This window comes from Saimiri boliviensis, chromosome 7, assembly GCF_048565385.1.
Source record: "Saimiri boliviensis isolate mSaiBol1 chromosome 7, mSaiBol1.pri, whole genome shotgun sequence".
NCBI lineage: Eukaryota > Metazoa > Chordata > Mammalia > Primates > Cebidae > Saimiri > Saimiri boliviensis.
Genome location: NC_133455.1, coordinates 105,080,697 through 105,096,803, shown reverse-complemented (window position 1 = coordinate 105,096,803; position 16,107 = coordinate 105,080,697). Strand labels below are relative to the sequence as shown.

Genomic DNA, 16,107 nt, shown 5'->3' with positions numbered 1-16,107 from the left:
TTGGAGAAATCAAATTGATTGATTTCCTTGGTATTCTATCAGTATGTTTTCCATTAAACTTTAGGGAAATTGATCCTAAAGCATGACAGGAAATTTATACTTCTAAATTTCTTGTTATGTGTGTGTGTGTGTATGTGTGTGTGTGAGAGAGAGAAAGAGAGAGAGAGAGAGAGAGATCGGTTTTGGAGTGACATATGGTATACAATTAGTCCATCTATCACATTTATTTTTAGCATTGTAGCAGGTGCCATTTAACATTCATGTATGGCCAGAACCTTTTTCACTTAATAAGGATGAGAATTTCTATATATTTATGATTTTGTTTGAAGACATAGCAAAAGCACAGTAGTAGAACTGCCTGTATAAGCTGCATCCACTACATAGTAGCAAAAGGAAGCATAGTGAAATCCTTGAGATGCTATTACGGATGGAAATGAATTCCATGAATTCTGTGCTTCGTTACACTGGTGCTCTCACATTGATAAATGCTAGACTACAATTGGGATAATTTTACTACAACTAACATTTTTAATCGTGGAAAAATGTTTCCCCTGGAAACATGTCTAAATATAGATTACATGAATTAATGAGAAAATGTAGTGTACTTTAAAAAAACTAGCTAACTTTTTAAAGATTATCTTTATTGATGTAGTCAAATACCTAGTCATTCCCTGGTCATAAAATCAAAGTACTTATAGAGGGATTGCATAAGGAGAAACTACCTGATTTGGAGTCAAATATATTCAGTTATTGTCTTAAATCTGCCACTAAGTAATTGGGTAATCATGATCTAAACCAGTTGTTTTCAAAGGTTTTTGAGGAAGCTTGGGGTTCCTTGGACACACCTCCAAAGCTGCCACCAAATGCTGGTGTGAGATCAGTAGTATAATGCTGGCTTCTTGGCTCCAGACTGGTTTTGTTTTATGGTGGTGTGTCCATTAACTCAGAATTTTAAAAACTGAGGGCATGAGTGTCTCTGAATTTGTTTTTTAATTATGTAATATACCTCCTAAGTATAATAACATCTTTTTTCTAGGTGGCATGTTATTGGCAAAAGTAAATGTTCATCCCAATGTGGTCAAGGATATAGAATTTTGGACATCCGTTGCATAAAGTATTCCATTCATAAAGGACAGACTATTGCAGTTGATGACCACTACTGTGGTGACCAACTTAAACCTCCTACCCAAGAACTATGCCATGGTAACTGTGTCTTCATAAGATGGCATTATTCAGAATGGTCTCAGGTACAATAACAATGATTGCTTAAAAAAAAGTTGCCCCTTTTTTTCTAATTAAATATTTATGTTACTCCAAAGTATAATTTTGTTAAAAATCTACTATTTTTTCCATTAGTTACCGCTTTTTTTTTTTTTAAATTAGTGTTCCAGGAGTTGTGGAGGAGGGGAAAGGTCTCGAGAATCTTATTGTATGGATGACTTTGGCCATCATCTTCCTGACAATGAATGCCAAGAACTGTCCCGAGTGACGAAAGAGAATTGCAATGAATTTTCCTGTCCCAGTTGGGCTACTAGTAAATGGAGTGAGGTACATTAAACACATGAGGCTTGGAACTATTAAAATACTGTGTTAGTAAAGCTTTGTAATCTAAGACTTAAAATTTAAAAGTGCTTAAATTTGTTTCATCATTTTGTAAATAACTATTATCAAGGCAATCAGAAATTTATAAGACAGGCCAGGCACAGTGTCTCATGCCTATAATACCCAGCTCTATGGGAGGCTGAGGTGGGCAAATTTCTTGAGCTTAGAAATTCGAGACCAGCCTGAGCAACATGGTAAAACCTAGCCAGGTGTGGTGGTACACATCTGCGGTCCTAGCTACTCGAGAGGCTGAGTTGGAAACATTGCTTGAGCTTGGGAGGTGGAGGTTACAGTGAGCGGAGGTTGCAGTGAGTAGATACTGCAGTGAGCCGAGATTGGCCTCTGCACTCCAGCCTGGGTGACAAAGTGAGACTCTGTCTCAATAATCAAGCAAAAAAATGAAATGAACAAGATAGTTTGTCTTTACACTATTTACAGTTTCTTGCTAGCAATAACACTAACTGATGTTTAATGTATAACCCTTTGCATAAGAAAGTGCCAGGGTCCACAGCAGCATGGGTTGTATACTTATCCTAAGGTTAGTTTTGCATCTTTGTTTCTAGGATAAATGGATATTTCAGTGGAACTTGGGCAGCAGAAGTTAGGGGCAGGCTGATTTTACACAGTGAATATCTCTGGAGAAGTGAGGGAAAATGCATTTGGAAGTGATCTTTCAACTGTATTTTAATACACAAATTGATCATTGCATCATTTTAAGGCATTTGTGTTGACTAATGCTGCAAATAAATAGTGATCACTTGTATTCTTACAGTGCCTTGTCACATGTGGTAAAGGAATAAAGCAGCGGCAGGTATGGTGTCAGCTGAATGAAGATCATTTGAGTGATGGCTTCTGTAATTCAAATAACAAACCTGAATCTCTGAGTCCATGTGAACTCCATACATGTGCTTCCTGGCAAGTAGGACCATGGGGTCCTGTGAGTATATGATACGGGGTTTTCTGATTTGATCTATCTTTACAGAATAACACAAAAGTTGTGTTATATTTACTCCTCCCTTAGCGAATGCATTGGAATTTGGCTTGTTTTTTTTTTTTTTAAAAAAAAGCAACAACCCTGAAATGTGAATCTTTACATGCAACTATGCAACTAGTTGACAGCACTGCTTATTTTGCTGTAATAAGTATTTCAGCTTTGCTTTTGAACTCCCTTTTGTTAACCAAAATACTACAGACTCTATGCTTTTATCAGCTTTGTTTAAATTATAAATATTTTCATCTCTCTGTCTGCATTGATATCTTTGCTGTATTTAGGATAGGCATTGTTTAGACGTTTTACTGAACAGGCAGCTAGGAGTCTGCAGAATGAGCAGTGATCAGGCTGGTTGAGGATAGCGTAGCTTATCATTTCGTAGAGGTTGCCACAGTTGACAGAAGCCTTCTCTCATCTTCCCTTTAACTTTATCATATGTTGTTTCTTCTTTGTCTCTTTAAAATTTACTTAGTATATTAAATGACATTCGTACACTAGGTGGAGTTTGAAAAGTATATCAAATGACGTGCATACACTAAGTGGAGTTTCCTTAAATCATATTGACTGTTTCTAAAATATCAGGCCTCTATTTATATTTTTATATGACAGCTTTTTAGAATACATTAATTTTGTACAGTTTGGTTAACTTCAATATTCGATTTGTATTTACTAAATTTGAATAAATATACATATTGGATTTGCTCTTTTTAAGTCTTAAATCTGGCATAAAGGACTGGTAAAGTGATTATTGAAAGCATATTATTAACAGGGTATTTGTTAAGAAAATAGAAGTTTATGTAACTTTCGGAAAACAACTTTTTAAAAATACCTATTTATATTCTTCTTACAGTGCACAACCACATGTGGACATGGGTATCAGATGCGAGATGTTAAATGTGTCAGTGAGCTAGTTACTGCAGTGTTAGAGGACACAGAATGCCATGAAGCTAGTCGTCCCAGTGACAGACAGGTAAAGGAATCGTGGGTTACAAACAAAAATATTTATGAGTCAGAAATATTACTGATGTCTTAAAATTATTTCTTTACTTGTTTTTTTCCACTTAATCTTACGTGCCTTAAAAATGTATGTGGCAGAGAGAGGAAAAAATACATAGAATTTGTTACTCATTTTGCCAGCTTTGTAGCTTTATTAATGAATATTTTTTTAACTCTTTTTCTGCTAATATTTTTTACTCATTTAACTTGTGTATTTCCATTCTTTGAACTGAAGAAGACGGATATCTATTATTAAACTCCTAAAGTGTATTGTGCTTTTCAAGGTAGAGTTCTGTGTCCATTCAGAATGTTTTAGCTGAGCAGTATTTAAAGACTGATGCTCTTTTCCTTTTCAACAATCAAACAGAATGGTCCAAACTTCAGGATTCAGTCATTATCTGCTACTGATTCTTGACAATAGTGTAGTTTGTGCTTTTGAAAAATGAAAACATTCATATTACCTATTTGTAATTTAGTATGCAACTATTCTTGAGACATATCGAAGAAGAAATGAAGTATTGGATTTTATGTAAATCAGTCATTAATGTTTTATGAGATTCATTTTTCTTTTGAACAGAACTGTGTACTTACATCTTGCCCATTTATTTCTAAACTTGAGACCAGTTTATCACCAACTGTTCTCATAGAGAAGATGGCAAAATGGCGACATGGTTCTTGGACCCCAGTAAGTGAATTTCTTTAAGATATATGGTGTTTCTATTATGGAGGCTTTTAGACATCAACAAAATGGTTGTTAGAGATTTGACAAATTAATGTACACATTCAGTCTCAGGTATTTTGATGTTATAGAAGAAACATGGGGTTTAGAATTAGGAATTAGTGGCCAAGTATTTTGCCTTTCAAGTGTCTGTGGACAAGAAATTGAAGTTTTCTGAGTCTATTTGCTAATCTTCAAAATGGGAATAATAATAATACTTAGGTCACAGGTTGTTATGAGAAGCAGATACAGTATTAGGCTTTTATCAGCTTTTATTTAAACTACAGACATTTTCATGTTGTTTTCCTACACTGAAAGCTTTAATGTATGTAGAGTATACTTTGCTACGATCTTATAGAATATGTATTTTTAAGCTTCACATATTCTCTGAATATTTTAATATGAAATCATGTCTGTTACTTAGATAATAATTGATATTAGATATCAAAGTTATTTTTATTGATATTATAAGATTCTCTTATCTAAAGTATTTTTAGTATCTTTAATTTTTAGCAAATAAGCATTATTTTAAATCATTATATTTATATATTATTGAAATTATTGTACATTATTTGTGAAATTTATGATATAAACTGATTGGAATATTCACTACTACATCTTTATTTGACTCAGATGTGATGTCAGGTGATATTACCTATAATTTAAATATTCTCAAGAAACTAAATGTTTTAGAAATGTGAGTAACAGTGATGTATAAGGGACATGTGCGAGGAACTACTGTGTAATGCCTGGATACAATTTGATTTTTCAAACAGTGCTCCGTATCTTGTGGAAGAGGTACTCAAGCCCGCTATGTAAGCTGTCGTGATGCTCTTGATAGAATAGCAGATGAATCATATTGTGCCCACTTACCCCGACCTGCTGAAATATGGGACTGTTTTAGCCCTTGTGGAGAGTGGCAAGCAGGGGATTGGTCACCTGTAAGTATTCTTATGAGAAAAACAGAAAATGAAAAATTTAAATATATTTGATATTAAATATAAACTAATGTTGTGTATTACCATTGGCTAAATTTTTAATCAGTGTTCAGCTTCCTGTGGCCATGGAAAAAGAACTCGACAAGTTTTATGCATCAACTACCATCAGCCAATTGATGAGATTTACTGTGATCCTGAAGTTCGCCCTTTGATGGAACAAAAATGTAGCCTGGCAGCCTGCCCACCCACATACAGACACTTTCCTCATTCCTCTGTGCAGCCAAGCTATTATCCAAGCATGAATTTACCATTAACTCACAAACTTGAAGATGATGAAAATCATGTGGTTTATCCATCAGTCAGAGGAAACCAGTGGAGAACTGGACCATGGGGATCAGTAAGCCAACTTTATTGAGTTATATTAATTCTGTAATTTTGTTACTTTACATCCTTTTAACAGGTATGTATATGATGTCATCAGTACTTTAAATGCTAAATTTATTTGATGATCGATAGTTTAAATATTGAAAGGATTAACCATTTTTTGATGCTGATTATAAATGCTAGAGTTCTTATTAAATTATGCACTAATGTGTTATTATGATTACAGAGGAATGTACTATAAAACAATCTGATTAGAATTCATTTTAATAAAAACAAAAGAAAATCCTTTAAGGGATAAGACTATAAATGTTTATGAAAAACCCTAAACCCAAAAATTATTATGATAGCAATAAAATAAGCTGGTATAAAATCATGACAAACTACAAATGGTATAATTGTAGTTCATATTTTACATGAGATTAATAATACAAAATAAAGAAAGCAGCCAGTATCAAGTTAAGTAATTTACTAGTCTTTTATTCCTTCCTAGTGAGACCTCAAAAGTTTAATTTCTTTTTACTTAACACTTATGATAAAAGTGAAAATTGTTTCCTAATGCAGACTTGAAAGTCCCACCTTTTCATCAACAAATTCTAATGAAGCTCCCAGTAAGCCTCAAGTGTTCTGACTGATTTTCTCAATTCAAATTATGATTCCAATGAAGGAGATTTTAATGTAGAGTTTGATTTTGATTGAGTCAATGCTGATTTTTTTTTACCACATATAAATTTATGATATGGAATCTGCAGTTTGTGCATATTTTGTGTTTTATCCTTGTCAGTGCTCTAGCAGTTGTTCTGGAGGTCTTCAGCGCAGGGCTGTGGTCTGCCAGGATGAAAATGGACAAAGTGCCAGTTACTGCGATGCAGCCTCCAAGCCTCCAGAGTTAAAGCACTGTGATCCAGGGCCTTGTCCACAGTGGAACTACAGAAGTTGGAGAGAAGTAAGTCATAATATTTCCTAAACGTGTGAGATTATTACATCTATGAAGACTGAAAGTAAAAAGTGCTTTATACAGTTTGATAATCTCGTTTGACTGTACAATGTAGAAAAAGTTTTTGTTTTTTTTTAAATTTTGAGACAGGATCTCACTCTGTTGTCCAGGCTGAAGTGCAGTGGCACAATCTTGACTCACTGCAACCTCCAGCTCCTGGGCTCAAGTGATTCTCCTGCTAATTTTTTATATTTTTAATAGAGACAGGAATTTTACCATGTTGCCCAGGCTGGTCTCAAGCTCCTGGTCTCAAGTAATTCTCCTGCCTAGATTGTTTTTTTAGTTGAGTGATTAAACCATGTTTTTTTAGTAGATATTCTGTCATGGTTTAGGTCACTCATTAATGATAAATGCGTACTCTAGATTTTTCAACAGAATCTAATATGGTAGGCAATATGTCTGCGAACTACTAGTATCTTTCTAAAATTGGTTGACTCTCTTAATTTTTTTTAGAACATTAAGTTGGCATAAAAATAGAAAAATAGAATACAATATAGACCATGTTTTATCCTGTTATTAAGCTGTGCATTTAGCAAATCTTTTTCTTTAAGCCAGGTAGTAGTCAGTTATTGAGCACATGCTTCATGCACTGGCACTCTCTAGGCACTGGAAATGTAAAGATAATTTTCAAAGTCACTTTTAATAATAATTTCCTTCATAATATGGGATGGGAATGAAGCAAAGATTTCTATTAGCTTTGGATAAATCAAATGAATGACCTAATTAAATTAGTCGAATATTTTTGCTTAATGATTTTTAGCTCATAATTTCAAACATTGGGAGTTTGAAATTATGTTTTTAAAGTACACTCAGACCAGGTGCTAATACATATCAAGCACATTTTGAAGATACATTTTTACTATTTCCCAAAACAAAAGTAACTTATATTTCTGAGTTTACATGCACTCATTTTGAAAATTCAAATTATATGTCAAAATGGAGATACAAACTTTTAGCAAAATTTGATATATTTCCTGACAGAATTTTGTTCTACGTGAGTTTTAGAAATTGATTCGTATTTTACAGCTGCTTTGTTACTTGCTGTTTTTATATTATATATACTAAATGTCTTTTCATGTTTATAAAATTAGACCTACCTTATTATTAACAACTTTCATGATTACATAGTAATTTGTTGATTGGATATTGAACATTATGTCAATAATGCTCATAACTTAGGTAAATAAATTCTGATTCCGGCTTAGCCTGCCAACATTATCTTGTAGGTCCTGGATATCTTATTGAAATATATTATGATTCTAATCCTCAAAATCTGGTCAACTTTTAAAATCGCAGAATTGAAACTTTGATTTATTTTTTTTATCTAGGGAGAAATGTTGATAATTATGAAGTAATTATAAACTTAAACTCTACTATTACTAGAGTAACATTACTAGATGTTATAATTACTAAACATAATTAATAATTGTTTAAACGTTGAATGAAGCAATGTATTATTCTCTTTAAAACCACATAATTTTGAATTTTCCTATTCTTGTTTTTAGTGTACAAAAACATGTGGAGGAGGAATAAAAACAAGACTTGTAACATGTCAATTTCCCAATGGCCAAATACTAGAAGATCACAACTGTGAAATCATAAACAAGCCACCAAGTGTAATGCAGTGTCATATGCATGCTTGCCCTGCTGATGTGTCATGGCATCAGGAACCATGGACATCGGTATGATAGTATTCTTGTTTGTTAACATCTCATAAAGTTTGAGTCTGAGAGAGGCAGAGTTCATTCTTTTTTTTTTTCCTTTAACTTTTATTTTACATTAGCGGGTACCTATGCAGGATGTGCAGGTTTGTTACATAGGTAAACGTGTGCCATGGTGGTTTGCTGCACAGATTATCTTCATCACTTAGCTATTAAGCCTAGCATCCATTTGCTGTTCTTCCTGATGTTCTCTCTCCATCCACACTCCTCCCCCAACAGGCCCCAGTGTGTGTTGTTCCCCACCATGTGTTCATGTGTTCTCATCATTCAGCTCCCACTTATAAGTGAGAACATGCAATGTTTGGCTTTTTGTTCCTGCTTAGTTTGCTGAGGATAATGGCTTCCAATTCTATCCATGTCTTTGCAAAGGACTTGATCTAATTCCTTTTTATGGCTGCATAGTATCCTGGCGTGTATATGGTATGATAGTATTTGTATTCTGTTTTATTTTGCTCTATTTTGTCTCTTGCTTTAATTTCCTTTCTTTATAAATTATGGAATGCATAACTTTATCTTCTCAGATTTCTTTTTAAGTACATCATTGGCCTTCTTGGTTTATGTTTTGAAATTTGATAGTTTAGAAGAGGAATCCATTTAATTTTAAGTAGTGTAACATATGAGATTTTTATATATTTATTTTTTAATATGTGAATTTTGAACCATAACACTGTGCTAATGGAAATATTTTTTCCATTTTATCTTTGATTTGCTGTCAATCAGGAATATTATATTATTTGCGTTTATATGTAATGCTGACGTTGTGCTTGTAAAAATGGCAAATTAAGGTTGTGTCTTGTTTAAGCATATAATTATGTGTGGCTTTATCTGTTAATATCCATAGCTAATCCAAAAAACAAATAGCATTCTTTAAAACTTGTTTTTTGTCATGATTCGACTTATTATTTTGTTTGGAAATGTGAAAATATTATTTTTTAAAAAGTAGAGAAATTTACTTCCGTAACAGTTTTTTACATACATCATTGCAAAAGTATAATTTATGTAATAATTTATATTATTAAGCATTTCTCCCACTGTGTGGAGTACTGTGGTTCGGTAATATTTCAGTTTTCGGGTTGTTTATTGGAGCCATAGAAAAACTCATAAACTTTGTTCATGAATGATTCTCTAATAGTCTTCAAATATCCTTTTTTGAGGAATAATTAATATATAAGTATATTGAAATAATCATTTTGATTACCATTGATGCTTTAAATTATGAATGACTGAGTATGCTTATATTAAATGAAAAACTGATTTGAGTTTATAATCTATTTGTAATTAAATTTATAAAGCTAGATGGTTCTTTATTTGAAAATTAGTTATAACTCCAGTTTTATAACCAACCCTTGATGCCTGCACTTGTTTTGTTTTGCCCTACTCAAACATCTTTATAATAAGATGTAAACTCAAGTTTCAAGTCATGTTATTTAAAGAGTAGGTTAAGTTCTGGTTCAGGCCAAAATTCATCTTTATAGACAAAGTGTGACTGATGATATTAAACAACAGAACATTTAAACTTTATAGGATCTTAAAGTAAAATTGCTGCCTCAAAGGACCGTAATCTTGTGGGAACTAATTAAAAACGTATTTTGTCTTGAAAAACATTCACATATGTATTTAATAAATGTCATTACTGACCATCTACTATATCCTAGGCACTGTGATACAGAGATAACTGAAACACATTTCTTATGCCTATGGAGCTAACAGTTTACTTGGGGAGATTTGAAATATTGTAAGAACTCACCATAAGAAGACATTTTTTATTGGCTATCTTAGATTGGAAATCGAGTTTCTTCTTCTTATGTTTCTGTTGCATGTTCTTTCATTTTATTGGTTTTCGTTTGCAAGCCTAGTTCTTAAGAAGGCTATGAATTACTTTCCTGGAATTTTTTCCCCAATTTGGAAAGCAGAATCCTAACCACTAATGAGATTGAATTGTAATGGCATTTGTTTCTGAGCACAGACGTTTTATTTTCCCTACCCATTCATGACTTTAATTCACAAAGCATTAAACATTTACTTGGGTCTAATGCTTTATACTACGTATTGAAGGAATTAAAATTTAGTGGTTTTGAGTCAGATTCTCTATTTTAGAGGTCAGCAAACTATGGTCCATGGACCAAATCTGGCCTGATGCCTATTCTTGTAAATAGGTTTTATTGGAACATAGTCATGCTCATTTGTTTATATGTTATCTATAGCTGGTTTTGCACTACAGACATAGTATTATTTAGTTGCAATGGAAACTCTGTAATTCACAAAGCCTGAAATATTTATTATCTGGCTTTTACTGGGAAAAGTTTGCTGACTCCTATTATATTTAATAAACATTATAATGCTTTTTAAGTTTGACATAAAAATGTACTTAGATTTCTAGAATATTAAAATTACAAATAATTCATTCCAGGGAGTTTTAGATGTTTTTTGTCCTTCAAAATTTTACATTTTAAGGTTTATCAACCTTCTCTACATATCCACTGTGATACTCATACAATATTTATGTAAATGTATCTACTACTATATTCCAATATATTTTTGTTATGCTATTTTTGTATGTAAATTATGTCACAAGTGAAAAATCTGAATGTTCATTAAAGTCCTATGTATAGATGACTTTTCAACCTTACAAAAACAAATGACCAAGGAAACAATAATCACAGATTGCCAAATAGGAAGACAGATAGGCAGAATTCTTTAGTGTTTATTACATGTATATCTCTAAAGGAGTTCATTGAATAATTCAGTCTTTGCACTATGAAGAAATGTAATATTTTTATTTTTTTGATAAGTTGAAGATAATGAAGTTTTTAAAATTACAATAAATGTTTGTGTAGCATTTTTATAAATATATTTATTTACTTTTTTATATGTATACATAATTAAAGTGACTGGATTTCTTTTATTATCTGAAGCATATTTATTTGTTAAATTAGCCTTTTATATTAAAAGGGTTTAGGGGATCTGAAGTTTTGTGGCCAGTGCCAAATATAACATTTTACCTCTTTCAGTGTTGGTGTATATTATAGACAAACTTCAGAATACTTCATTAGCATATCAGATTAATATTCTTTCATGGATAACTTTAACTTCAACAGATCCTGTTGACTAAGTAGAAAATTAAGAGTGTGTATGCATATGTGTGTGTATGAGTGAGTGACATGAAATCGCAGAAGCATTTTTTATTTGAATGCAAATGAAATGTGAAATGTAAAATCATTTAAATATTATTAGAAAGTTTTAAGATACATTTAAATTTTCTTAATATTGTAGAAAGTTGTGTTGTAATAAAAAAGGATAAATAAATCTTAACCTATGTTAATTTAACAGCTACATTTTTGGTGATCAGTAAGCATGAAATGATTGTATTTTTACCTATTTATTAATGAGTATCGTGGCTTTGTGCTTTATGTCATTCATATGTATGTTGTATTTTTACGCCTTGGACTTAAAGTGTTTTAAGTCATTGAACTGATCTTGTATTACTAATATAAGGAATACCTCCTTTCTTTTGGTGGTATTTTTCTTAAATTACAAACTGTTAAATTCTCTTATTAAACTTTTAATCATTGAATAGTATATATTTTCATAATTGTACTTAGTTTATGTATAAGCTACTGTGTTTTACATAATATTCCTGTTAGAAATTAACACTGGGATTTAAAGGTATGAGATTTATTGGTTAGCTATCAACTTTTAAATACTGTGGAATTTTTATAATTTTCTCTTTATATATTATAAACAATACAAATTAATGATGTAAGCAAATTTATTTAATAAGTTAAAAATGGGCGTGCTTACGACCAAGGTAGTCTTTAAAAGGTGAGTAAAAGTTTCATTCTTCTCATGCATATATAGTAAGGGACATTATGTGTTACATACTTCAACTAGCAAATGCTCTTTAAGTAAATTTATATTAATCAACTTATATTTTCTCACTAAATTTTATTTAAGAAGCGATTTATTTTCTTGGAATGTTTTTATTCTCAACATAGAATGAAATCATATTTGGTAAACAAATAGTATGTATTCCAGTGTGCTCTGGAATGAAGACTATCCAACAGAAGTAAGAAAATATATTTTTTTCCTTTTGGCCTTAAAGATTGTTTTTTGCTCCCACACAAAAAATGAGAAACTTGTTTGTTTGTTTGTTTGTTTGTTTTTAAAATGAAAGGTTGCTACTTGAACCTTAATTCTGGTGCATTCACTTGGTGTTTCTTTTTTAAAAAATGTTTTTCTGAAACATTGTGCAGGAAAAAATATATGCTGTACTAAATCTTTCATATAATATAATGGAACGCAATAAATTGAAGGACTGTCAGAAATGAGCATGGAAGCCAGATGCCGTGGCTCGTGCCTGTAATCCTAGCACTTTGGGAGTGGCGGATGGATCACTTGAGGCCAGGAGTTCGAGACCAGCCTGGCCAACATGGTGAAACCCCATCTGTACTAAAAATACAAAAATTATCCAGGCATGGTGGCAGGTGCCTGTAATCCCAGCTACTCTGGAAGCTGAGGCAGAAGAATCACTTGAACCTGGGAGGTGGAAGTTACAGTGAGCCAAGATGGTGCCACTGCGTTCCAGCCTGGGTGACAGAGCAAAACCTTGTCTCCAAAAAAAAAAAAAAGAAGAAGAAGAAGAAGCAGAAGAAGAAATGAGCATGTAGTAGCAGCAAACATCCAGTAAATCTGACATTGGTCAATTTGAAAAGAGCACTAAGGGTCTGAGCAGAGGGTGTTGGGCTTTGCCTTTCCCTGTAGCTCCCATTTAAGAGAAATACACTCACGAGAAAAACTGCCTCTGTTGCTCCTAAGGCCAGCAGCAGCCAGGTAATGCATGTGAAAATAGTTTCAAGAAACAGTCACTTCTTTTTTTTTTTTTAATTGTACTTTAGGTTCTGGGGTACCTGTGCAAATTATGCAGAATTGTTGCATAGGTACATACATGGCAATATGGTTTGCTGCCTCCATCCCCCTGTTACCTATATCTGGTATTTCTCCTCATGTTATCCCTCCCCAACCTCCCCACACCCTGCTGTCCCTCCTGTAGCCCCCACCCAACAGACCCCAGTGTGTGATGCTCCCCTCCCTGTGTCCGTGTGTTCTCATTCTTCAATATCCGTCTATGAGTGAGAACTTGCGGTGTTTGATTTTCTGTTCGTGTCGAAACTGTCACTTCTTTATGTTGACTTTGTAAAGTGACTGTTCAGTAAAAACATTTATAATAATTGTTTTCTTAAATTTGAAAAAGACACATAAGCATAGTAAACAGGTTAGAAGTCTATTTTAAAAGTAAATTTATAATACACTTATCATAGAAATATTAAACACTTAGCTAGTATTTCTTCATTTATGATGTGTACTACTATATCTTTCTAAAGTACATTCACTGATTCTCCCCAAAAGTATGAGTATCTACTACATATTAGACATTATACTGGTCACTACATATAAACCAGGTACTATCCCTGTGTACAAGGTGTTTGCAGTTTAGTAATGAATGTAGTTAATAAACAGATGATCAGAATGCAGGGTAAGATTTCTATCCCATTTAAGTAACAACCAAGTGATTTATAATACTGAAGACCCATAATATTTTGGGCTTAATAGGTTGAGATAATCCAAGAATTAGTAATGAAGATTGTACTTAACAATAAAATAATTTGGCAATTGTCCCTTCTACAAAGCCTACACTAGTAGGCTATTCTGTCATAACCTGGCAAGAGATAAGCAGTGTCCTAATTCCCTGCCATAAAATAATAATATTTTGCATCATTGCAACATCTACCTTTCCTGTGCATGTGGATTTCATATGTCACCAAAGAGGAGAATGTAGATGGATGTGTAGTTTACACTAGATATGATGTTCTGAAAATAATTTTGAAGACAAAATTGGGTTCTGCAGATTTGAAACATATGGTCTGGGAAAAGTTTAAGTGAATACTCTAATTAATGGTTAGATCATAAAAAGAGAGAGAGAGAAAGAGAGAGAGAGAGAGTGTGTGTGTCTGTATGTGTTATAATGTTGAGTGAGGTTGGAATGTACAATACAAAATAACCCTAAAAACTCTCAGTATGAAATAATGATAGGCCATATTTTCCTCTATGTTTCCATGTTAAAGAAAGCAAAAAATATTCATGTTTCCATGGCAGTTCTCCTATTGTTTGGGCATAATGCTTCAGGAATGTTTAAGAATCTCAAGAAATGGTTCTCAGTGTTCTACAATATCTATGTAATCTATACTGAGACTGTTTATAGAAGATACATAAGCATTATTAATATTAGCACATTCATATAACCCAAATTTTTGTTACAGAAACTTTATGTGTTATCTTCCAATAGTTTGAGAAAATCATATTTTAATTTTGATATTATCATATCACTCAGATATTAACATTTTTATGTTTATTCCTTTTTAAGAATAAACATTTTTAAATTATGATTTTTAATTTTTTGATCATACGTATCATTCTCAGTAGAACAGTTTAAGCACGTGCCCTTATATATTTGTCTTATATAGTCATACATTACACACATAAACAAATATGTAATTATGTATTTTATAAAATATATAAAAGTATAAATTTAAAAGGGTAGGTTGAATATTTAATGTTAAATATAATTTTTATTTTGTGAATGGTAACAAACTTTTCTCTCACAACTGTTCTACAATCTAATTTTAAAAGTAGTAGACTATGTTTCATTAGTTTTGAAAATTTTGGTTCAACACTGTGCTACAGCAGTTTTAAAATATGGTTTATTTCAGTATGTGGTTTCAGAAACTTCTTTAGCTGAAAAAATATACCTTACAAAATACCTTCTAAATAACAAAGTTTATCACTGAATGCTCCTAATATATACACCAGCTATTGACTTTAAATCTAGTATAAATAATTATTGGAAAAAAATAGAAATTTGCCTTGGTCATTCAGTTTTTGAAGTACTACTTAAAAGAAGCTATATTTTTATATTTTAACAAGAAGTTTTAAAACTGAAACTTTGAAATATTTGGAAGCCATTTAAACTGATTAGAAATTTTTGTATCAACATTTTAAAAATATACAATTAGCATATTGTTTCTGAAATTTTTGCTTCAAAGTTTTAAAAATATGCACTTGGCAAAATCACCTCACAGAAGAAAACTTTGCAATGTTTCATTTAATTCTTATGAGTGTATGTATGACATATAATAATGTATTAGAGAGTTTTAATATATAAAAGGCCACATTACAACATAATGTTATAACAAAGTACCTTCCTAGATATGTCCTACTACCAGTAAATTAGGAATTGGGTAAATTTGTATGTGAGGTTAAGTACAATCTAGGGGGTGGAGGATTACAACCAGGAAGCAGTCAATAGTGGCTGTGAAAACAAATTACATAATTTCAATATTGACTCTAATTTATAAGGTTTGAGAGATATAAGTGAACATATATTCCTCTTAGGTATCTGAGTTTCTAAGTCACAATTTTTCAAAAGGATATATTACTCAGGGGTGGCAAGGGTGATTCACTGGAATGCCCAAAATATTATTTTTCAGGACATATACTCACATTTATTTTATCTAACATTGCAAGAAAATAAGCAAGATTTACTACATGGGGCTATATGTCTGACATACAACATTTATAACTCATTAGGTTTTCTGACAGAAGAAGGAGATCATCACTCTGTCATTTACTTTCAGTGTACTCACTGCAGCGTGTACATGCCCATTGAGGAAGATATATGAATTATATGATACATATAAACTCATAAT

The 16,107-nt window shown here is 32.2% G+C and overlaps 1 protein-coding gene across 1 annotated transcript in view; it reads left to right on the top strand.

The window, feature by feature from the left end:
- The window catches only part of ADAMTS20 (ADAM metallopeptidase with thrombospondin type 1 motif 20), a 200,746-nt gene that overhangs the window by 126,955 nt on the left and 57,684 nt on the right, over nucleotides 1-16,107 (top strand). Inside the window, 9 exon segments of the mRNA XM_074403153.1 lie at nucleotides 1,037-1,247; nucleotides 1,384-1,548; nucleotides 2,375-2,539; nucleotides 3,444-3,563; nucleotides 4,167-4,274; nucleotides 5,084-5,248; nucleotides 5,352-5,642; nucleotides 6,411-6,572; nucleotides 8,129-8,305. Of these exon segments, the coding sequence (XP_074259254.1) occupies nucleotides 1,037-1,247; nucleotides 1,384-1,548; nucleotides 2,375-2,539; nucleotides 3,444-3,563; nucleotides 4,167-4,274; nucleotides 5,084-5,248; nucleotides 5,352-5,642; nucleotides 6,411-6,572; nucleotides 8,129-8,305 (1,564 nt within the window).